The sequence below is a fragment of the Mercenaria mercenaria genome, chromosome 3 (assembly GCF_021730395.1).
Source record: "Mercenaria mercenaria strain notata chromosome 3, MADL_Memer_1, whole genome shotgun sequence".
NCBI lineage: Eukaryota > Metazoa > Mollusca > Bivalvia > Venerida > Veneridae > Mercenaria > Mercenaria mercenaria.
The window spans coordinates 17,656,205-17,682,757 of NC_069363.1; the positions used below are offsets into that span (position 1 = coordinate 17,656,205).

The 26,553-nt window shown below is 36.5% G+C and overlaps 1 protein-coding gene across 3 annotated transcripts in view; it reads right to left on the reverse strand.

Annotated features, from left to right (window-relative positions):
- The window catches only part of LOC128555512 (SCY1-like protein 2), a 503,011-nt gene that overhangs the window by 63,424 nt on the left and 413,034 nt on the right, over nt 1-26,553 (reverse strand). For all 3 annotated transcript variants that reach the window (XM_053537940.1, XM_053537941.1, XM_053537939.1), the window contains exons 9-14: nt 24,139-24,354; nt 20,979-21,095; nt 19,610-19,738; nt 16,502-16,678; nt 14,960-15,082; nt 5,864-5,977 (exon numbers count right to left, since the gene is read on the reverse strand). In XM_053537940.1, coding sequence (XP_053393915.1) covers nt 5,864-5,977; nt 14,960-15,082; nt 16,502-16,678; nt 19,610-19,738; nt 20,979-21,095; nt 24,139-24,354 — 876 coding nt within the window. The remainder of the gene's footprint in view (nt 1-5,863; nt 5,978-14,959; nt 15,083-16,501; nt 16,679-19,609; nt 19,739-20,978; nt 21,096-24,138; nt 24,355-26,553) is intronic.

Sequence of the window (26,553 nt, forward strand, 5' to 3'; positions counted from 1 at the left end):
ATAATCTCATCACCACCTACCTACATCCAAAGTTTGAAGTAAATAACTTGAATGATTAATAAGTTAAGCTCCGGATACTAAATATGACATATAGATTTGACCTAGCAGCTCAAATTGTGACCTTGACCTTACAGACCAGGTTTATATTCTCTGCACATCATCTCATCACTACCTACCTACAGTCCAAGTTTGAAGTCAATACCTTCAATGGTTAATAAGTTATATTCCGGACATGAAACATGACAGATTTGACATTTGAGCTCAATTTGTGACCTTGACCTTTGACCTACAGACCCGGTTCATGTGCTCTGCACATTGTCTCATTGCCACCTACCTACATGCCAAGATTGAAGTCAATATCTTGAATGGTTAATAAGTTATGCTCCGGAGACAGTTTTGACCTTTTAGCTCAATTTGTGACCTTCATCTTTGACCTACAGAGCCGGTTCAAGTGCTCTGCACATTGTCCAATCTATGTATATGCCAAGTTTAAAGTCAATACCTTTAATGGTTATAAAGTCTCACGACCAAAATTCTGTAACAGTCCTCGTGCTACTCAACCTGTCTGCACCTTTCGACATGACTGACCACCAAACACTGTAACACTGACTCGAACATCATTTTGGAGTCACAGACAAAGCACTTGCATGGATGTCATCATATCTTAGTGACCCATATCAAACTGTGTGCATTGATGGCGACTTGTTGACGCCTATGTTGATGAAATACAGTGTGCCCCAGGGATCAGTACTTGGTCCAAAGAACTATGTCATGTACACTAAACCCATGGGTGCCATATGCAGACGTCATGGACTTCTTCATCATTTCTACGCCGATGACGCTCAATTATACCTATCCTTTAAGCTGAAAGAGGCTGTGGCTAGAAGTGCGGCTTTGCGCCGCATTGAAAGCTGTCTGGCTGAAATTGTCTTGTGAATGCATTGCAACATGCTGAAGCTCAATGCTGATAAAACTGAGGTAATGTTATTCACAAAAATGCATAACTCTAAGTACACCGATGACGTCTCGGTGAAGGTTGGTGACTCTGTGATAAAATCCACAAAATGTGTTAGGAATCTTGGTGCAGTTTTGACAACAGTATGGATATGGAACAACAAGTCAACTCTGTGTGCCGGGCTGGATATGCATAACTATGCAGAATAGGTCACATCAGACGGTATCTTACCAGTGATGCCACAAAGACCCTTGTTAACAGCCTGGTTACTTCATGGTTAGACTACTGTAATGCCTTGTTAAGGGGTATTCCAAACAACTTAACAAGTTGCAACATGTCCAGAACACGGCAGCTCGCGTCATCACTAGGACACCCGATGCAATCATATAATACCGGTTCTGAAGAAGCTCCCTTGGTTGCCAGTGAAATACAGGGTGCAGTACAAGGTTCTGACCCACACCTTTACGGCTTTACACAATTGGTCCCCTGCCTATATTTATAAGGGATATGATAGAAGTATATAAACTGGTCAGGAACCTAAGATCACAAGACACGCTGTCAGTGGTTATGCCAAAAACTAAAACCATGATGTATGGCAAGCGCAGCTTTTCGTTCACTGCTCCAAAGCTTTGGAACTCCCTTCCAGTTTCACACGCTAGCTGCTTTCAAAAGCCTGCTAAAAACCCACTTCTATGTACAAAATTTCGTTAACTGACTGATACATTTTTTCCTGTTCATAAAAAAGTGTAAAACAGTATTTTATCCTAGAGTCACTTAAATACTTTTAAATATGTGTGTATGTTTGTCTTGTTTTATCTATATGTTTAACATTCATGATTTTTGTTAATGTGGAATGCATTTTTGTTTGTGTTCAATGTGTATTTGTTTGTTTTGTTTGCAATTTATTCTGTAAAGCACTTGGAACATGTACATGTGCATAAAAAGAGTGCTATATAAATGTGGTATAATAATAATAATAATAATAATTGTGCTTGGGACACAAATTATTATGAATTGCCTCTTGAACGTTGACTGTGTTCTTTTTATGACTTAACCTAGTGACCAAGTTTTTTACCATTAGGGATCCTACAATCAAACTGGATCTAGATTTTATACAAACAAGTATTCTGACAAAGATTTATGATATGATAGAAAATGTGGACTATTATGAGTAACATTCCGTCCAAATTTCATGAAGATTGTGCCAAAACTTGACCTCTAGAGTGTTATGCTAGCAGTCAAATTGTTGACAATGTATGCCAGACGACAACACATGACGGACACATGGTGATCACAATAGCTCACCTTGAGCACTTCTAAAAAGTTCAGTGTGTGTGGAAATGGGACCTGTAGAAATAATTAAGAAAGAAAAGCTTGAGAGAGGTCCATGCAAGGATGCAACAGGCAAAGTTTGATGAACAATCAAGCAGCTCATGAGTTGTTTGTAGATTTTTTTAATTTTTAGCTCTGGTGGTCTCTAGGAGAGGTCAAGTTAGAATGATATGAAAAAATTTGAAACATACAAGTGTGCTGTAGGCCAAGTTTGGTGAAGATTAATCAAATGGTTCATGAGAAGAAGTTGTTTCAACATTTTTCTTTTTTTAGCTCTGGCAGCCCCTAAAATGGGCAAGACAAGACAATTTAATCAAACTTGAGAGAGGATCAGTCAAGGATGCTACTGACAAAATATTGTGACGATCCAGTTTGTGGTTCATGAGTAATCATTTAAATAATTTTTCTATTTTGAGCTCTGGAGGCACTGAAGAGGGGCAAAAGGGAACCATCTGGAAAACAAGAGGACCATGATGGTCCTGAATCGCTCACCTCTTCCCACATGATCTAGTTTTGAGTATGACGTCGTTTTTTCTATTATTTGACATAGTGACCTAGTTTTTGAGCTCATGTGACTCAGTTTTGAACTTGACCTAGATATTATCAAGATAAAAATTCTGACCAATTTCATGAAGATCCATTGAAAAATATGGTCTCTAGAGAGGTCACAAGGTTTTTCTACTATTTGACCTATTGACCTAGTTTTTTAAAGCACGTGACCCAGTTTCAAACTTGATCTAGATATCATCAAGGTGAACATTCTGACCAATTTTCATGAAGATCCATTCAAGGGTATGGCCTCTAGAGAGGTCAAAAGGTTTTTCTATTTCAAGACCTACTGACCTAGTTTTTGATCGCAGTTGAACCAGTTTCAAACTTGACCTAGATATCATCAAGATAAACATTCAGACCAACTTTCATACAGATCCCATGAAAAATATGGCCTCTAGAGAGGTCATGTTTTTTCATTATTTGACCTACTGACCTACTTTTTGAAGGCACGTGACCCAGTTTCAAACTTGACCTAGATATCATCAAGGTGAACATTCTGACCAATTTTTATGGAGATCCATTCACAAGTATGGCCTCTAAAGGTCACAAGGTTTTTCTATTTTTAGATCTACTGACCTAGTTTTTGACCGCACATGACCCTGTTTCGAACTTGACCTAAATATCATCAAGATGAACATTCAGACCAACTTTCATTAAGATCCATTGAAAAATATGGCCTTTAGAGAGGTCACAAGGTTTTTCTATTATTTGACCTACTGACCTAGTTTTTGATGGCACGAAACCCACTTTCAAACTTGACCTAGATATCATCAAGATGAACATTCAGACCAACTTTCATACAGATCCCATGGAAAATATGGCCTCTAGAGAGGTCACAAGGTTTTTCTATTATTTGACCTAATGACCTAGTTTTTGACGGCACGTGACCCACTTTCGAACTTGACTTAGATATCATCAAGGTGAACATTCTGACAAATTTTCATGAAGATTTCATGAAATATATGGCCTCAAAAGAGGTCACAAGGTTTTTCTATTTTTAGACCTACTGACCTAGTTTTTGACCGCACGTGACCCAGTTTCGAACTTGATCTAGATATCATCAAGATGAACATTCAGACCAACTTTCATACAGATCCCATGAAAAATATGGCCTTTAGAGAGGTCACAAGGTTTTTCTATTATTTGACCTACTGACCTAGTTTTTGATGGCACGTGACCCAGTTTCGAACTTGACCTAGATATCATCAAGGTGAACGTTCTGACCAATTTTCATGAAGATCTTGTGAAATATATGGCCTCTAGAAAGGTCACAAGGTTTTTCTATTTTTAAACCTACTGACCTAGTTTTTGACCACACGTGACCCAGTTTCGAAACTGACCTAGATATCATCAAGATGAACATTCAGACCAACTTTCATGCAGATCCCATGAAAAATATTGCCTTTAGTGAGGTCACAAAGTTTTTCTATTAGTTGACCTTCTGACCTAGTTTTTGACGGCACGTGACCCAGTTTCGAACTTGACCTAGATATCATCAAGGTGAACGTTCTGACCAATTTTCATGAAGATCTTGTGAAATATATGGACTCTAGAGAGGTCACAAGGTTTTTCTATTATTTGACCTACTGACCTAGTTTTTGATGGCACTTGACCCAGTTTCGAACTTGACCTAGATATCATCAAGGTGAACGTTCTGACTAATTTTCATGAAGATCTTGTGAAATATATGGCCTCTAGAAAGGTCACAAGGTTTTTCTATTTTTAGACCTACTGACCTAGTTTTTGACCGCATGTGACCCAGTTTCAAACTTGACCTAGATATCATCAAGATGAACATTCAGACCAACTTTCATACAGATCCCTTGAAAAATATGGCCTTTAGAGAGGTCACAAGGTTTTTCTATTATTTGACCTACTGACCTAGTTTTTGATGGCACGTGACCCAGTTTCGAACTTGACCTAGATATCATCAAGGTGAACGTTCTGACCAACTTTCATGAAGATCTTGTGAAATATATGGCCTCTAGAGAGGTCACAAGGTTTTTCTATTTTTAGGCCTACTGACCTAGTTTTTGACCGCACGTGACCCAGTTTCGAACTTGACCTAGATATCATCAAGATGAACATTCTGACTAATTTTCATGAAGATCCATCGAAAATTATGGCCTCTAGAGAGGTCACAAGGTTTTTCTATTTTTAGACCTACTGACCTAGTTTTTGAAGGCACGTGACCCAGTTTCGAACTTGACCTAGATATCATCAAGGTGAACATTCTGACCAACTTTCATAAAGATCCCATGAAAAATGTGACCTCTAGAGTGGTCACAAACAAAAGTTTACGGACGCACGGAAGCACTGACGGACGGACGACGGACACCGCACGATCACAAAAGCTCACCTTGTCACTTTGTGACAGGTGAGCTAAAAAACTGAGAGAGGACCGCACAAGTATGCTACTGACCAAATTTGGTGAAGATCCATAATATGGTTCATGAAAAGCTGTTTAAATGTTTCTCTATTTTCAGTGTTTCTCTATTTTCAGTTGGGGGGACCATTTAAACAGCTTTGAGAGAGAACCATACAAGGATGCAAGAGAGCAGAGAAGATTCATAAAGTGGTTCATGAGAAGTTGTTCAAAGTTTTAAATCTTGAGCTTTGGAGGCCTCTTTTACAATTTGAATGATCTTGAGAGAGAATAATACAAGAATGCTACAGACTAAGTTTGGTGAAGATATACTAGGTGGTTTATGAGAAAAAGCAGTTAAAAAGTATTTCTATTTCTAGCTCTAGCATCCCTGAAAAGGGGACAAATAGACCCATCTAAACAAATCTGGTAGAGGTCTATGCCAGGATGCTACATACCAAGTTTAGGGTAATTTTGTGTAGTTTTAGAGAAAGTGTTTAAGTTAGGACCACGGATGCAGGACAACAGACCATCCGCCAGTACTAATTACAGCTCACCCTTAACAAAGTTCAAGAGAGCTAAAAAAATAAAAGATGAGTTTCACTGCCATAAATGTAGCAGAACCATTCCTGATGGAGTGACTGATATTTTTGACTTACCTTCATATTATCTGACTTATTATACAGAGATTTTGCCCTTGGTAGCACCATAGATTTCATTATGTTGTCATCTAAATACTCCTTTATCAGTCTTATACAACCTAGAGCTGCTTCCTGGAAAACAGAAACAGTAATTTAATAAATTTCTCATTACAGTATATGAAGGCATCTGTTCTTACAACAAAAGCTTGTGGAAACATGATAAGTTGTCAAGCATGACATAACAGAATAAAAAGTTTATGTGACATTGACACAATGATCAGTTCATCAGAAAGTAGTACTGCACATGCTTTAAAATATTTCTAGAATTGTAATGCTTAAACCACTGCATGACTTGATTTTAAACAAGAGGACCATGATGGTCCTGAATCGCTCACCTATCCCCACATGACCCAGTGTTGAACTGAGTATGACGTCATTATTTCTATTATTTGACATAGTGACCTAGTTTTTGAGCACATGTGACCTAGATATCATCAAGATAAAAAATTCTGACCAATTTTCATGAAGATCCATTGAAAAATATGGCCTCTAGAGAGGTCACAAGGTTTTTCTATTATTTGACCTAATGGTCTAGTTTTTGAAGGCACGTGACCCACTTTTAAACTTGACCTAGATATCATCAAGGTGAATATTCTCACCAATTTTCATGAAGATCTCGTGAAAAATATGGCCTCTAGAGAGGTCACAAGGTTTTTCTATTTTTCGACCAACTGACCTAGTTTTTGACCGCACATGACCCAGTTACGAACCTGACCTAGATATCATCAAGCTGAACATTCTCACCAATTTTCATAAAGATCCGTTGAGAAATATGGCCTCTAGAGAGGTCACAAGGTTTTTTCTATTTTTAGACCTACTGACCTAGTTTTTAACCCCACGTGACCCAGTTTCGAACTTGACTTAGATATCATCAAGGTGAACATTCTGACCAATAATCATGAAGATCTTATGAAAAATATGGCCTCTAGAGAGGTCACAAGGTTTTTCTATTTTTAGATCTACTGACCTAGTTTTTAACCCCACGTGACCCAGTTTCGAACCTGACCTAGATATCTTCAAGGTAAACACTCTGACCAATTTTCATGAAGATCCATTGAAAAATATCGCCTCTAGAGAGGTCACAAGGTTTTCCTATTTTTAGACCTACTGACCTAGTTTTTGACCGCACGTGACCCAGTTTCAAACTTAACCTAGATATCATCAAGGTGAACATTCTGACCAATTTTCATGAAGATCCATTGAGAAATATGGCCTCTAGAGAGGTCACAAGGTTTTTCTATTTTTAGATCTACTGACCTAGTTTTTAACCCCACGTGACCCAGTTTCGAACTTGACCTAGATATCATCAAGATGAACATTCTGACCAATTTTCATGAAGATCCATTGAGAAATATGGCCTCTAGAGAGGTCACAAGGTTTTTCTATTTTTAGACCTAATGACCTAGTTTTTGACCCCACGTGACCCAGTTTCAAACTTGACCTAGATATCATCAAGGTAAACATTCTGACCAATATTCATGAAGATCTCATGAAAAATATGGCATCTAGAGAGGTCACAAGGTTTTTCTATTTTTAGACCTACTGACCTAGTTTTTGAACCCACGTGACCCAGTTTCGAACTTGACCTAGATATCATCAAGGTGAACATTCTGACCAATTTTCATGAAGATCTTATGAAATATATGGCCTCTAGAGAGGTCACAAGGTTTTTCTATTTTTAGACCTACTGACCTAGTTTTTGATGGCACGTGACCCAGTTTCGAACTTGACCTAGATATCATCAAGATGAACATTCAGACCAACTTTCATAAAGATCCCTTGAAAAATGTGACCACTAGAGTGGTCACAAGCAAAAGTTTATGGACGCACGGACGGACGACGGACACCGCGCGATCACAAAAGCTCACCTCGTCACTTTGTGACAGGTGAGCTAAAAATGTATACAGTGAAATCTAAAGCTGTATATGTAGAACCTAAAAACTAAAAATATGTCCCTTATTATTACTATACCAGATTTATATAGCGCCCTTTTCATGATAAACGCGTTTAAAGGCACTTTACATATAGCAAACGCAGCTACATAGGGCGTGAAATTCATCCTCTACTAGTACAGACACAGAGTGATCTGACCAGCCGGACAGAGTGAGATAAAGCCCCCAGATCAGATAGAGAGAAATTATTTTTAGATACAGGCCTGTCCAGCTAACTTAACATAGCTCTTTGGGAATAGACAGTCTGGTTCTTTAACATGCCCGGTGTATAGCACCGATACACACGAAGCTGTCTTTCCTGGGAAGAACCAGTATTCCCTTCTGGTACAAAGATGCTACTGCTATGTCATGTTAGGATACAGAAGTTTTTTTCCCTATGAGTGATGACTATGACCTTGACCTTTGCACAAGGGCTCTACAACTTGTAAAGGACATGTCACATTGTTATACTAAATATTTATGTATTGATCAACATTTAAGTAAGTTAAAGCTGAACTAACCAATCCATGCATAAACAAGAGTGCCAGAATGTCACAATATACGCCCGTCACAGCAAATTTCTTTACTCTAGCTGCTGTATTGCAAATGAATTTTAATTTTGTGGTTGTTTAGTAATCATTGTAAGTCTTTTGTTTTCTTAAGTCCACAAAAAAAATTCCTTACCAGGTAGAAAGACCTTAAAATACACCTAAAATTTGAAAGTAACATCTATGTTGTACCACAGAAAAGTGGTCTTGGTTTTTCCCTATGGTCAATTATAAAAAAGTTACAATGTAAGTTATTTATAGTAACAACTAAGGGAAGTAAATCTTAAAAAAAAAAAAAAAAAAAAAAAAAATCCAAAAAAAAAAATGTAAGTCCATACAAAAGTCTTCACTAGGTAGAGATTGGTCAAAATACACCTCAAAATTGGATGTAGCATGCATGTTGTACTACAGAAAAGTGGTCTCGATTTTTCCCTACGACTAGTAATGAAGAAGTTACAATATAAGCTATTTATAGTAACAACAAAGGGAAGTAATTCTAAAGAAAGGAACTACGCATGACACTTCCTCTCATGATGGTGTATAATTGTGCCAAGTTACATCAAAATCCCTCCATGCATGAAGAAGAAATGCTTCGGACAAAGTCATTCTTGTATCTGACTTTTGGCCTCTAAGTGTGACCTTGACCTTTGACCTAGGGACCTGGTTCTTGCGCAAGACACTCCGCCTCGTGGTGGTAAACATTTGTGCAAAGTTATATCAAAATCCCTCTATGCATGAAGAAGAAATGCTCCGGACAAGGTTTTCATTCTTGTATCCTTTGACCTCTAAGTGTGACCTTGACCTTAGACCTAGGGACTTGGTTCTTGCGCATGACACTCCGCCTCGTGGTGGTGAACATTTGTGCCAAGTTATATCAAAATCCCTCCATGCATGAAGAAGATATGCTCCGGACAAAGTTTTCTTTCTTGTATCCTTTGACCTCTAAGTGTGACCTTGACCTTAGACCCAGGGACCTGGTTCTTGTGCATGACACTCAGTCTCATGATGATGAACAATTGTGCCAACTTTCATCAAAATCCCTCCATGCATGAAGAAGATATGCTCCGGACAAAGTCATTCTTGAATTTGACCTTTGACCTCTTAGTGTGACCTTGACCTTAGACCTAGGGACCTGGTTTTTGCGCATGAAACTCCGTCTCATGATGGTGAACAACTGTGCCAAGTTTCATCGAAATCCATTCATGCATGTAGAAGATATGGTCCGGACAAAGTCTGTGGACGCCGCCCGCCCGCCATGGGCGTTCCCATAATACGTCCCGTTTTTCAAACGGGCGTATAAAAAGACTAATATTGTATCTCTGAACTTTACTTGTAACCTTGACCTTTGAGCACATGTGACACATTATCTTGTTATGGTGAATGTTTGTGCCTATCTGACTGAATAGCCATCCATGTATACAAAAGTTAGAGACTTGTAACTCAGACATCCCAACTCTCCCGATCTGATCGGGTTTCTCCCGATTCTGGTTGTAAAACCCGATCACCCCGATCAGAAGTCTCAATCTCCCGATTAAAAAAACAACAACAAAACAACAAAAAAAAACACAAAAATTATGAAATAATCCACTTCTTTGCGCCTATCTGATACTGTATCACTACTGACGAGTCTGTAAACAACAGCTTTCAGATATTTTCGCACCTTATTCTACCCGTGCTGATTATTGTTTATTACACGATTTAACAAAGCCAGGTGTTGATTAATGTGTCACAATTGAAATTAAAATCCAGACATTAGATATCTAATTAAATTCAATCAAATTTAGATTAGAAATTATACTGGCTTTACCTTTTTCTGTAACTTTTTGAAATCGAAAGTAGATGGTCGCCGAGTCAACCTGCTAGGTTTTAAAAAACATTTCTCTTAAATCATTTTGATAAGAGGAAATGTCATGGTAAATTTTTATATCACTTACTATCAAATGCTGTTAAACTGTCTTTGCATCATAACAATTTGTCAAACACATCCTTTTAACTGGAGATTAAGGCAAATCTACGAAAGTGTAACAATACCCGGACATTCAATTTTGGATAACAGAAGTTTGATCAATAAAAGTATTTGAGCCAGGGGTTTTAAATACTGGTTGACAGGGATGAGAATCAAACAGTAAATTTTCTATTGCTTGAACTTTTATTCTTTTAGCTATATACATTTTGTTTTTACAGTTCTAACAGCTGTACTGTTTGTCATGTAAAATTCACCTGGGGAGTCTTCTTTCCAACAAAAGAAATAAAAGTGCAGGTTTAATTCTCAGTGGTGTTTTGAATTTAGACATAGTGCTTAAAGTGCCATAACTATTTAATTTTGCACAGAAGGCTTCATGTATTATTGTTCCAAAACATTAAAAATGCATGAATAATAAGATATAGACAAGTGAATTTTTTTAAGACTAGTGATTTTATAAGGGCAAATAAGTTTATATTATCATTAGATTTGTTAAAAGCTTCGTTATCATGAACATAATTACCGCGGTATAAAATCTCCCACTTGAACACCTCAATCTCCCACTTTGGAAAGCAAAAACTCCCACTTGGCATTCAGAAAAAGTTGGGATGTCTGACTTGTTAAGAAAAAGTAAAATTTTTGATAGATCTACCTTAGTGCGACCTTATATGCATAAACATGTTACGGACAGGATAGTGGCAAATTGTCAGAATACACCTTTGCCAAATCAAACAATTTCTGGCTTTTAAAATAATGACTTACAGAGCAGACTAACTGTCAATTTTCTAAATATTTTACTTATTCAATAGTAATAACTCTAAAGCAACAATGATGATTAAACTTGTCCCAGATAGCATGCCCATAAACATTGTGACCAAGAATAGTGAACACTGGGTAAAAACTACTCAAATTACAGAGTGGACACTCAATTTTCGCAATTTTTAATAATTCAAGGGCCATACATCCAACCGGTCTGGAACTATCTAGCAGCTTATCGAACCTGGCCATGATGTTACGCCCATTAACAATCTAATAAACTTTGGTGAACATTGGATAAGAATTGCTTAACTCCCTGACGCCGATATCATAATATACATGCTGCGGCGAGATAAGAATTACCGCCTGACGTCGAAGAACATTATCTGATCTTATCATAATCACAGTCAATTGAAATCATGCATGGAAATATTATTAACATAGGTGTAAATCAAACTATACTTATAAAATCTTTCAAGTTTGAACAAACATTTATATATATCCACTTTCGTCTGCATCTTATATCAAAATAGAATAATAATTTCACTTCGAAACATTCACTATTTTTACACACCTATTGCGTTTAATAAATATTTGAACATTTCCGATTTTATTACCTTTTTTCACATGTAAACACATTAAATTCCAATAAATAGAAATTCATTATTACCACAGAGTAATTACATCAGCATTAATCAAAATTAACACCCATTTTTGAGTGAATATCTATGGTTTATTTTGATTCATAATTAATTTCTAAACATGTACACAAACGTTGTGTGACACGCACTGAGAGAGTTAAGTTGTAATATTTACACCCATCTTTGAAGAATTATCAAATTTACAAAAAGCGTTTATTTACACTCATTCTTATGTGTGAAACATGTTTTGTTGTGTTATTTTTATCCATTTTAATTTAATGCGGAGTAAGTGTACGAATATTTCAGCTTTCTAAAACTTAACATTTTCCGACCATTCATTTCTCTGATAATGAAATTTAATCGTCGGAATCATCATCTGACGGAACTGATACGTCAAAATCAGCATGATAATAAATATTTTCTTCAATATAAGAAAAATCTCCGGCAGCCAACATTATTTTAATCTTTTGAAATACAGTATGAACTAAACACAGCGGAGTTCGTCTGTTTTATTTCCTTTACCGCATATTTACAAACATTTATTTTAACAAAGAAACTAATTATTTCTATAATTAATAATTATAACATCTAAGAAATAATAGCCAGTATGAAAAATAAATTTGCTGTTATATGGATTATCAACAAGAGGACCATGATGGTCCTGAATCGCTCACCTATCTCCACATGACCCAGTGTTAAACTGAGTATGACATCGTTATTTCTATAATTTGACATAGTGACCTAGTTTTTGAGCACATGTGACCTAGATATCATCAAGATAAAAAATTCTGACCAATTTTCATGAAGATCCATTGAAAAATATGGCCTCTAGAGAGGTCACAAGGTTTTTCTATTATTTGACCTAATGACCTAGTTTTTGAAGGCACGTGACCCACTTTTAAACTTGACCTAGATATCATCAAGGTGAACATTCTCACCAATTTTCATGAAGATCTCGTGAAAAATATGGCCTCTAGAGAGGTCACAAGGTTTTTCTATTTTTAGACCTAATGACCTAGTTTTTGACCGCACATGACCCAGTTCAGAACTGACCTAGATATCATCAAGGTAACATTCTCACCAATTTCCATGAAGATCCATTGAGAAATATGGCCTCTAGAGAGGTCACAAGGTTTTTTCTATTTTTAGACCTACTGACCTAGTTTTTGATCCCACGTGACCCAGTTTCGAACCTGACCTAGATATCATCAAGATGAACATTCTGACCAATATTCATGAAGATCTCATGAAAAATATGGCCTCTAGAGAGGTCACAAGGTTTTTCTATTTTTAGACCTAATGACCTAGTTTTTGACCCCACGTGACCCAGTTTCAAACTTGACCTAGATATCATCAAGGTAAACACTCTGACCAATTTTCATGAAGATCCATTGAAAAATATCGCCTCTAGAGAGGTCACTAGGTTTTCCTATTTTGAGACCTACTGACCTAGTTTTTGACCGCACATGACCCAGTTTCAAACTTGACCTAGATATCATCAAGATGAACATTCTGACCAATATTCATGAAGATCTCATGAAAAATATGGCCTCTACAGAGGTCACAAGGTTTTTCTATTTTTAGATCTACTGACCTAGTTTTTAACCCCACGTGACCCAGTTTCGAACTTGACCTAGATATCATCAAGATGAACATTCTGACCAATTTTCATGAAGATGCATTGAGAAATATGGCCTCTAGAGAGGTCACAAGGTTTTTCTATTTTTAGACCTAATGACCTAGTTTTTGACCCTACGTGACCCAGTTTCGAACTTGACCTAGATATCATCAAGATTAACATTCTGACCAATATTCATGGAGATCTCATGAAAAATATGGCCTCTAGAGAGGTCACAAGGTTTTTCTATTTTTAGACCTACTGACCTAGTTTTTGACCCCACGTGACCCAGTTTCGAACTTGACCTAGATATCATCAAGGTGAACATTCTGACCAATCTTCATGAAGATCTTGTGAAATATATGGCCTCTAGAGAGGTCACAAGGTTTTTCTATTTTTAGACCTACTGACCTAGTTTTTGATGGCACGTGACCCAGTTTCTAACCTGACCTAGATATCATCAAGATGAACATTCTGACCAACTTTCATAAAGATCCCATGAAAAATGTGACCTCTAGAGTGGTCACAAGCAAAAGTTTACGGACGGACGGACGGACGACGGACACCGCGCGATCACAAAAGCTCACCTTGTCACTTTGTGACAGGTGAGCTAAAAATTAACAAGTACCCGATGCAAACAGCATGATCTCGGTGATGCGACTATACTCATCAATCTCCGTCCTGGTGAGTCCTGATAACGCGCGTATAGTCGGATATCGACGCTACAGGGGTAGAAAATATAGCGCCTTTAGTCGCATTTTGGCCTCAAGGAGTTAAGTTAGAGAGCCAGCAATATCAATTTCCACATATTTTATTTATCACACTGCCATAACTCCTGAGCAACTCAGCTAGACAATCCTACTGGTTATCAAACTTGGCTCAGATATTATGCTCATAAACATTTGTGACCAAGTTTGGTGAACACTGAGTAAAAACTGCTCAAGTTAGAGAGTGGACAACTTTAACGGTAACCAACCACCCATCCACAGCAGGTAATACAATACATTGTGTTTCACAGGCTTATAAAAATGACATGAAATCTTTTATCTATTAAGTGTGATCTTGGCTTACGAAAAAGGGGTCTGGGTCTAGAATGTGACACTATCAAATTATGATAAACTTTTCTGTTAAGTTATTTGAATATTCATCTATGCATACAAAAGTTATGGACCAGATAAAAGAATGACATAAAATATTTTACATCCAAGGTGACTTTGAACAATGAGCTAGGGATCTGCCTGCATGCATGGAACATACTGTCTAATTACAGTAAATGTTTGTGCCATGTTATCTGACTACCCATCCATGAATAAAAAAGTTATAGACCAGAATATAAAAATGACCTACTATTTTTTACCGCTATGTGTGGCCTTGACCTCTGAGTAAGGGATCTAAGTAATGCATGTAACATATTATCTCGTTATGGTGATCATTTGTACCATGCTATTTTGATGTACAAATGCACACAAATGGAAAGGAGTAACACTAAATGCACTTTATCTTCCATTTTAATGGTGGGGGCATAAAAAAGCAAAATGGTCAATAATTACCAACTATTATTAAAACAAGACTAAAGTCAACATTAAAATGATCATACCTGAGCTTGTATAGAGTTTGAATCCAGTGTGTTGAAGACAAGTGGAATCATTTCTGTCTTTATCACATCTATGGGTGATTTGGCTAAAATAATGTCAAGTTTGTCCAGCAAATATACTGTAGCCTGGAACAAATCAAACTTACCCTAGTCATTAAAATTCATAGACAAACACAAGAATGAAAATAAACCCCATACAAATATGAACGATTTCACAGTTTACTGCAGTCTGAAATAGATATAGTTCCCATAATTTTATCACCCAGCAAATAGACAGTAAGCTAGAACAATAACAGTTTCCATATACTGGTACAAAATATCAAGTAAGATTTGTCACCTATGAGTTATTGTAAAATTGTCCAGAGCAGAAAATAGGTAATTTTACTATTAACAAAGCAGTCTAAAAGACAGCTATATCCCTGCCACTGTCATGGATAGTGAAAGGGTTGATGGTATTGGGTGGAAGCACTGTCATTGTTAAGTATATTGTATAGTCCATGTATGAGGACATCAATGAATTTGAAAATTCTTCAAGGGGTTTAGGAGATACAGAGCGGGCACAAAATGAAAGGCTCAAACCTTTAACCTTGAATTGTGACCCTGACCTTGAGTGGACCTGACTGATTTATGAGTTCTGCACATTGTCTTGATGAGGTGATCATTTGACCCAAGTTTCATGAAAATCCTTCAAGGGGTTTAAGTTATATGGGGCAGACACAAAGTGTTACAGACAGACGGACGGAGACCATTCCTATAAACCCCACCCCTTCCCCACCACTCTTAGCGGGGATTAAAAAACTTAAGGCCAGTTAAGTATCCGAATGTTTTCTTCTATTCCTTTATTGTCTGCACAGTTCACTGTTCAGTCAGTTAATTTTCAGTGAACACCCCTTCGAATAATAAATGGTATTGCCCAAATTGAATGATGGACTAGTCTATTTTTGAAATTAGCAGGCTAAAGGTTAAGACCCTTTGAAAGCATTGACTGCAGCTAAATGAAACAACAGCAGACTAGGTTTGACTGATTCTGTTAACACACAACCTAGCATCTGCTTAACCAAAACTATTTCCATAAAACAACACTGAATTTTCTCTGTGACTCCTAAAGGTCCAGAAATAATTACAACACTTAGGCTAAAAGTCAACATTTGTTACAAATATTTTCAGACTATGTTTATACAAAGACTATAAAAGCACATATGTATTTATAAATCTTATTAATTTAAAGATGTATATAAATCCGAGTCTTGTCACTTATGCATTGCAGCCAGTTAACCAGTTTGCGTAAATTTCACTTGTGGGTTTTTTTACACCTATGTAGAAAAAAATGAGAATCCATATTCAGTACGAGTAGAAGTACCAGCTTACAGCATGTTGATTTTGATGCAATATTATGTACCAATCAAATGAGATTTCAAATGGTTCTAACTATGTGAAAAATGATGTGAATATTGTAAATTTTATATAGAACATAATTACAGAGAATAGGATTTAGTTAAACAGACTTTAGAATATTTTATACATTGCAGCAATGTATCAGCTCACCTGCATTGGTCTAGGATAGTTGAGAATTGTTCTGAAGTGGGGTAATATCACATTTGCATAGTCTGCCTTTGACACGTGGTCAATTAACGCCAGCATGGCTGGTAACGCCATGAACATGGTATCTATTGACAGACACGACTCCACTAAATTTGGTAAAACGTGACCATATAACACTTTCTGAAAAACAAACAAACAAAAACTTGTAAAATATAGCTGAAGCATGCTTTAATTTATTTAAACACATTGAAAAGGTTATACAGCACATGAAATAGCTTCAAAATAGAGAAGCCCAATTGAATTATTTCATTATTATTAACCAATTCAATGTTCAAATCAATTAAAACATACTTCTGCTATATACTATTTCAATTCTAATATGTATTATAAGTAACATAATAGATCATAATCTTAATAGATTCTTGACTGCTACAGCAATTCAACATAACATCAGGATTAACACGCATTATCAAAATGCACATGACTTGTCATACTTAAGAAATAATTTATAGCAAAAGAGTGTTTTAACACTATTTATGCACGATGGGCGGTTATACGTCGGGTTCAATAATTTCAGCCGGAACGAAATTATTTGTACGACGTATTAACGCCCGAGTGTATAAATAGTGTTAAAATACAGTTTTGCTATAAATCATTTCGATTCTAATATACCCTTAACCTAAAACAGTAGATAAAATACGGTACTGCTCTTTCTTGGTCGCAACAAAAACATTGACATCACCGCACGTCAACATGACGTCGTTCTAGCGTAAGAGTGTTTTAACAGAGAAAAAGCATATTAGAACAGAACTTAGATTTTTGTACAATATAGACTATTTTAAGGATGGTTATAAACATAATGGCAGGCCAAATAATGATATTTTTCTACAAGTATATAGTGCAAATTTCTTTCACTGTAAGGTTATCTGTCAGACACAATGGCCAATATCCTCTTCCAATAATTGGTGTTGAAAGACATAAGGCCAATCTGACATTGTATAATAACCAGTATTTGTATAATAAAGGCAATTACATTGTCAGGAAATCTAACAACTTATGAAACAGAAATTGTCTACAAAAATGCTACAACTTGATTACAGATGGGAGATATTGAGGCATGTAGAAAATTCTGCAAAACTGATTTATAAAGCAAATATTTTTATGCAGCGTGACTCCATCTCTGCATTTACATTGCGTAACATGACCTTACACCAGCATGTACCTTGTGTAGCATGATTACATATGCCTGTATCTTGTGCAGTATGACTGCAAGTGCCTGTATCTTATGAAGCATGACTACATATGCCTGTATCTTGTGTAGCACAACTACATATGCATGTACCTTGTGAAGCACAACTACATATGCATGTCCCTTGTGAAGCACAACTACATATGCATGAACCTTGTGAAGCACAACTACATATGCCTGAATCCTGTGTAGCACAACTACATATGCCTGCATCTTGTACAGTATGACTGCAAGCACCTGTTTCTTGGGTAGCATGACAACATATGCCTGTACCTTGTGTAGCACAACTACATATGCCTGTATCTTGTGAAGCATGACTACATATGCCTGTATCTTGTGCAGTATGACTGCAAGTGCCTGTATCTTATGAAGCATGACTACATACGCATGTATCTTGGGTAGCATGACAACATATGCCTGTATCTTGGGTAGCATGACTACATATGCATGTATCTTGTGAAGCACAACTACATATGCCTGTATCTTGTGTAGCACAACTACATATGCCTGCATCTTGTACAGTATGACTGCAAGCACCTGTATCTTGGGTAGCATGACAACATATGACTGTACCTTGTGTAGCACAACTACATATGCCTGTATCTTGTGAAGCATGACTACATATGCCTGTATCTTGTGCAGTATGACTGCAAGTGCCTATATCTTATGAAGCATGATTACATATGCCTGTACCTTGTGAAGCACAACTACATATGCATGTACCTTGTGAAGCACAACAACATATGCCTGCATCTTGTACAGTATGACTGCAAATGCCTGAATCTTGTGAAGCACAACTACATATGCATGTACCTTGTGAAGCACAACTCCATTATGCCTGTATCTTGTACAGTATGACTGCAAGCTCCTGTATCTTGGGTAGCATGACAACATATGCCTTTACCTTGTGTAGCACAACTACATATGCATGTATCTTGTATAGTATGACTGCAAGTGCCTTTATCATGTGTAAAATGCCTACATACCTTGTCTAGCACAACTACATATACCTGTATCTTGTGTAGCATGATTGCAAGTGCCTGTATCTTGTGTAGCATGACTGCAAGTGCATGTATCTTGTGTAGTATGAATTTACCTATCATAAATCTTTTGTAGCATGATTTTATTCCAGTACGCAAATAATGTAGCATGACTTTACCCCAGTATGTACCTGCTGTCCCATGATTTTACCCCAGTATGTACCTAGTGTATCATGACTTTACCCAAGTGTGTACCTAGTGTAGCATTACTTTACTGAAGTATGTACCTACTGTAGCATGACTTTCCCAAGTATTTACCATGTGTAGCATGATTACTTTTGCCAATACTTTAGTATAGATTCTAGCCTATTTTACCTTAGAATGTACCTAGTGAAGCATGACTTTACCTCAGTGCATACCGGATGTAGCATGATATTACCTTAGTATTTACCTATTGTAGCATGACTTTACCACAGTTTGTACCTAGGGAAGCATGACTTTACCTTTGCATTTACCTATTGTAGCATGACTTTGTCCCAGTATGAACCTATTTAAGCATGACTTTATCCCAGTATGTACCTAGTGTAGCATGACTTTACCTTAGTAAGTACCTAAAGAAGACTGACTTTACCTCAGTGTTTACCTAATGCACTATGCACATTGTGAAACATGTCTTTACCTAAGCATGTACTTTCTGTAACAATTACTTTACATCCTAATCATACACATTACGAAGCATGTCTTTACCTAAGCATGTACTTTGTGCAGCTTGGCATCACTTCACTAACTAAAGCATGGATTTTGAAAAATATGACATTCTAATAATGTGTCTTGCATTGCCTGATTTTACCTCAGCATTTACCTTGATAAGCACAATTTTACCTTGTGTATATCTGGAATGACTTGAATGAGATTTGTGTAAACTTCTGCCCTTTGTTGAGAGGTTTCCAACTGCTCTAAATTGTCCAACCTCTGTAAACAGGACACCACTGGATCATGAAAATATTTCAACTGTAAAAGAGACAACATAGTTTTAGAAATAGACAATAAACAGCTTCTATCATACATTAATAGACAACAAGAATTGACCAAAGCTGTGCTTTCCTTTGCATAAAATATGAACTAGTACACTAGTCAGTTAAAGTAAACATCACTGAACTTAAGAATATTTTAAACAGCCAAACATACTGGGCCATGGAAAAATACTGTGACAGCAAGCTGGACCATTTAAATCATTGTAACAACATGCTGGGCTACAGTAAAATTAACTGTAACAGCAAGCTTGGCCATGGAAAATCATTGTTACAACATGTTGAACCATGGAAAAATATTGTGACTGCAAGCTGGACTACGGACTATTATAATTATATATATGGAAAACAATTGAAACAGCAGGGTAATTCATGGAAAAGCACTGTTACAACATGCTGAGCTATGGCAAACCACTGTAACAGCAAGCAACACCATAAAAATCATTGTAACAGCATTTTACATTACACAAACCAATGTTAACTATGCTGGACCATAGAAATAATAGCCAAAGTATGCTGACCACACAGCAGCATGAACCAATGAAAAGCATTGTTACAGCAAGCTGAACCATTGCAACCACAAGTTGGACCATAGAAAAACCATAGTTACAGTATGCTGGGCTATAGAACACTACTGTCAAAGTATGATGGACCATAGACTACATGGTACCATTGTCACAGTGTTTCATTTGTTTATTAAGGAAGATACATAGAAGTTAGCTTGAGACAACTCCTTCAAATCAATCTGAAATATGGAACCGACACCAAACTACTAGCATGAACTTCCAAAGTATTAATTCAAAGTCAAAGACAAACATAGCATTCAAAATTAATAACTCATCCACAGGAATACCTGAAACAACCGTAGCAAATATGTAGGCGAAGTAACAGATAATCTAATCAAATTCATCAAACTAATTATGGTACATGTAATTAAGAGAATTTAAAACCTGACAAATTGAACTTCAAGTCAAAGGGCTTAATGACAGAGGCAGTATCTGAAACAGAAGTGCTTAATATCTTATGCACAGACTAATTTTACTGAAAAGTTTACATTTGACAGTCTCAAAAGCATAATTTGTTATTTGAGAGAAAATTAACATTGTGACAAATGCAATACTGATGCACTAATTTCAGCTTGCAAAATTTTAAGAATGTGAAATTAAGATAATACTGAAGGTTTAAAATCAGGTGAAACAAGACACATTTTATGTACATACCAGTGAAAAAAGCTGAGCAGTAGGTCTGTATCTGGTGTCCTTGTTGATCATTTTCTCCACAGGTTCCACAAGTGGGAGAGGCATCTTGTGAGCCACATCTCCAAACTGCTGGGTTAACTGCAAGTTAATTAAAGAAATACATATATCTATACAACTCATGGATCCAGTTTAATTATAGAAACTTATTGAGGAAGACCTTGACCTTTTGACATTGCTTTTGATCAAGTTTGGTGAACATACATTCAGTTGTTCAATAAATGTTACTAAAAGAGGTATCCATTTTTTGCTAGAATGGCAGTAAAATATAGCTATACACAACCTTTGATTTAATTTGAGAGGTTCGAGTAAGAGTTCTTCAGATCAAGTTTTGTGACAATCCATCAAACAGTTCATGAGCAGATGCTGATAAAATCCTTTTCTATTTTTAGCTCTGGTGCCTTCCTACCTGCTGTCAAGTGGAACCATTTGAAGAAATTTGAGTAATGTCCTTCCAAGGACACTACAGTAAGTTTGCTGTAATGATCCCAAAATAAAGCCATGCATAACCTTTGAACAAATTTGAAAAAGATCCAACTAAGAGTTCTTCAGATCAAGTTTAGTGACAACCCATTCAGTAGTTTATGAGAGGAAGTAGTTTAAATCTTTTCTTGTTTTTAGCTCTCGTGGCCACTACCTGCCCTCAAGTGGAACCATCTAAACAAGCCTGAGAAATGTCCAAGGATATTACAGTAATTCTAGAGAAGACCCATAAGGTTCATTTAAAGTTTTTTTCCTAATTTTAGCCCACATGGCCTCTAAAAAGGTCAAGTTGAACCATTTGAATGAACAAGAGAGAGGTCTATACAGTGATGCTACTTACTAAGTTTCGTGAAAATCTAAGTAGTTCAAGTGAGAAGTTTTTTTTTAAGTTTTATTTCTATTTTTAGCTAATGTTATCTTACAAGAGACGAATCAGACCCATTTGGCCAAACTTGAGTGGAGGCCAAACAGAAATGCTACAGACCAAGTTTGGTGAATATCAATTAAGAAGTAAAACATGTCTTAAGTCGTTTTTTTTTAGATTTATTAGCATGTAAATGGAGTCAACCAAAACCCATTTGAAAAACTTGAGAGAGATCCATACAAAAATACTACAAACCAAGTGTGATGAAATTCATGTAGTTCATAAGAAGAAGTTGTTTAAAGGTTTTACTATTTTTTGTTGTTGTGATCCATAAAAGGGGTCAAGCAAAACATTTGAACAAATTTCAGAGGTTCATACAATGTGTAATAGAGCAAGTTTGGTAAAGATCCATCAAGTGATTCATGAGACCAAGTTGTTGAAAGGTTCTTCTGGCATCTAAAAGGGGTTAAGCAGATACAGCTTGGTCAAAGGATGCAACAAGCCAAGTATGGTGGACATTCATCAAGTGCCTCATGGGTTGGATTATCCAAAGGTTTTTCTATTTTACCTTTAGCAGTCCCTAGAAGAGATTAAACAAAACCATATGAAAAGCTTGAGAGAAGTCCATACAAAATGCTTACAGAGGTCAAGTGGAACTATCTAAACAGACTTGAGACAGTTCATGCCAAGATGCTACAGACCTAATTTGGTGGAATATTCACTAGCAGCTTCAGAGGAGAAGATTTTAGTATAAATTTTAATGCAGGACAACAGATGCCAGACAATCCACCTAATAGTTCACTCTGAACAAAGCTGAAACTATTTTAGGCTTTTAAGGAATGTCTGTGGATTGTCATTTTTATGATCTAGTTGTGAAATATGTTTGTGGATTGTGTTTAATGTTCTCATTTTTGAGAATTTAACTGGTACTAGTTATGAAGCATGTTTGAGTATTATATTACCTGTTCCACTGATTATTTCTGTGGAAAACTTCTTTGGTTGTAGCTGTTCTGTACAACCTAATAAAACTGTTTGTTTTAGACTGTACTAGGTGATCTACTTCTCATGCTTTATCTGTGGAATGTATCAGCATATCTGTTTATCTACCTGCTCAAGCTGTTTATGCTCATGTACTACTCTAACTTGTTCAGCTGACTATGCCTCTAAGCAGTATAACCTATTCATGGTTGTGAATTGCTCCAGCTGTTACATAAAATAAGCTTTCTTCTTTAAATTAGCCTGTGCATAATATACCTGTTCAAGATCTTAAGAGATATGTTAGTGGATTCTGTAACCTGTTCAAGCTGTTCTAGATGCCTCTGTGGATTTTGTAACCTATTCAAGTTGTTCCAGATGCCTCTGTGGATTCTGTTATGTGATCAGGCTGTTCTAGATGCCTCTGTGGATTCTGTAACCTGTTCAAGCTGTTCTAGATGCCTCTGTGAATTCTGTAACCTGTTCAAGCTGTTCTAGATGCCTCTGTGGATTCTGTAACCTGTTCAAGCTGTTCTAGATGCCACTGGGAATTCTGTAACCTGTTCAAGCTGTTCTAGATGCCTCTGGGAATTCTGTAACCTGTTCAAGCTGTTCTAGATGCCTCTGGGATTCTGTAACCTGTTCAAGCTGTTCTAGATGCCTCTGGGAATTCTGTACCTGTTCAAGCTGTTCTAGATGCCTCTGGGAATTCTGTACCTGTTCAAGCTGTTCTAGATGCCTCTGGGAATTCTGTAACCTGTTCAAGCTGTTCTAGATGCCTCTGGGAATTCTGTAACCTGTTCAAGCTGTTCTAGATGCCTCTGGGAATTCTGTAACCTGTTCAAGCTGTTCTAGATGCCTCTGGGAATTCTGTAACCTGTTCAAGCTGTTCTAGATGCCTCCGTGAATTCTGTAACCTGTTCAAGCTGTTCTAGATGCCTCCGTGAATTCTGTAACCTGTTCAAGCTGTTCTAGATGCCTCCGTGAATTCTGTAACCTGTTCAAGCTGTTCTAGATGCCTCCGTGAATTCTGTAACCTGTTCAAGCTGTTCTAGATGCCTCCGTGAATTCTGTAACCTGTTCAAGCTGTTCTAGATGCCTCCGTGAATTCTGTAACCTGTTCAAGCTGTTCTAGATGCCTCTGTGAATTCTGTAACCTGTTCAAGCTGTTCTAGATGCCTCTGTGAATTCTGTAACCTGTTCAAGTTGTTCTTGATGCCTCTGTGAATTCTGTTACCTGTTCAAGCTCTGATTATATCACATGTTTAAGTTGTATCTATGGATTATAATAATTATTATTACCTGTTCAAGCTGTTTGAGATATGTCTGTGGATTATGTTCTGCACTGATGAGAGGTTGACCATTGTTGTATATACAGCACACTGTGATTCCTAGTGAGAATATATCACTGATCATGCTGCATTTCTTATCTGTTTGCACCTCTGGGGCAATGTAGTTGAGATTTGGTTGAGCAAGTTTTGAAGCTTTTGTGGACCATGGCTGGCAAGAAATTTTTTCCTGAAAAAAAAAAGCCAGAAAAAAAACATGACCATTATATTAATGCTTTATGACAAATATTTAAAGTCAAGGTGACTGGAAAAACTTAAATGTGTTTCTATCAAATGATTTTGAAAAGAATCTCTCTTCTAAGTTTGGATGAGTAGTCCCTACAGTCGTAAAAACTATTTCAACACTTTTTGTCTATGAATTTTGACTCAATTTCTCCACACAAGGTAACCATCCTCTTTTATTACCAAAGTCACATCTTCATCTCTATAACACTTACCAGTATTTGTCATGCTTGAGGAAGACAAATTTCCCTATCAACAAAACAACAAAAGTAACTACCTGTATTTATTCCTTCTATTTATTCCTGCTTTTAACAAAGACAGCAACAATAAAAGTTCCCACTGGATGGAGCTTTGTAGTTTTGCTGCCATAATAATCCCACTTATTTATATTGAAGCTTACTGAAGTACCTATATTTTTCTCCAAATAACCCACCATATAAAAAACAGGTTTCATGAAGAAAAAAATTGTACTTTTCAAGTTCACACATGGTCTATCTTCTGAGTGAGACAGACTGACAGATAGACAGACAGACAGACAGTGTACATACAGTGAAAATAAAATAATAAGCATATTTTCCAAATGCCCCAGGTGATAAAGTGTCTTGGACTTCTGAAGTTATGGCAGAATCCACCATTTAATTTTATAAATGACAGATGGTCAGACAGACAAATGAACAGATACCACCATTGTATTTAGGCATTATTTACACACAACTGTTTGATCTGGATAAAAAAAAATGAAAAAAAAAAATCTGGACCACTTAAATGTATTCAATATATCATAGAAAATCTTCAGCCTATTTATAATCTTCACTATTTCTTGATTCATCTTGGTAGCAGTTCTCAAGAAATAATGCTTTAAAGTTACTCAGTAATCTCTGCTCTAGCTCCTTGAGACTTAGCCTTGCAATAACTGGCACCAAGTCATTTTTAGTTTAATCATATTTTATTGTAATCATCACAAAAGACATTATGGTAATGTACATCAAGACAATAATATACAGATGCATATGTAAATATATATACAACAGCAAACTATCATTATACAAGACATATATATTACTACTGTACATTAGGAAGTATTCAGTAACTTTGCGAATGTGTGATAATACAAAAGGGTTGGACCACAAGTTTTGCCAACATTAGAAATTGGTCCGTCCCTGAGCACCAAGTCATAATTAAAGCTGGATAAAGTACCTACAAAATACAAGTAATCTGATCAATATTGTCTAAGATCTAAAAATTTCAAAGACACATTTGTTAAAAGTTTTATTCATCAACTACATATATCTTCACAGCTAGCCTCCAAATTTGAGACTGTCACACAATAATGGAAAAACCAGCAGGATCCCCAGTAAACCATGAACTGCAGTAAATCGCTGAGAATAAAGAACTCCCAGAAAAATTACAGATTCAGGAGGCAAGTTTGTCATGAAATTACAAAATAATGTTATACAAGCCTCCAAAAAATCAAAATGAAATAGATGAGGAATGCTGGATGTGATGTAAATGATATCTAGCAGACCACTGTCAGACTGGCTGTATGCTCAGAAAACAAGAGATTATAACAGTGTTACCAACATCCCCCACCTAGGAACATTTTCCACAGCTATAATACAACATCATCTCTGAAGTATGGAGGGCAAGGGGAGGCATCATACTAAAAATGTTAAAAATGACATTAAATCATAAGAATTTATAATATAACTAATGAAGAGGTATGTAGTTTGAAAACGTTTGGAAAACTAAAATTGGTGAATGTTTTCATACGTTAGTATCAGTTTCTGTATTTCAAAACTATAATGCGATTTCATTTTAATATGATTTTCAAAAGCATAATTTATCTTATTAATAAATTCAAAAAGAGATTATATTGAAAAAATATTTAAATGTCTTTGGTTTACTCTTGAAAAGGTTCTGCCTTCGAGTTCCTGATTTTATACAAAGCAAAAACAAAAACTTCCGACTCCCAAGATAAATCCCAGCCCCAGAACTTTAAATGAGCCACACCATGAGAAAACCAACATAGTGCATTTGCGACCAGCATGGATCCAGACCAGCCTGCGCCTCCGCGCAGTCTAGTCAGGATCCATGCTGTTCGCTTTCAAAGCCTATTGCAATTAGAGAAACCGTTAGAGAACAGCAT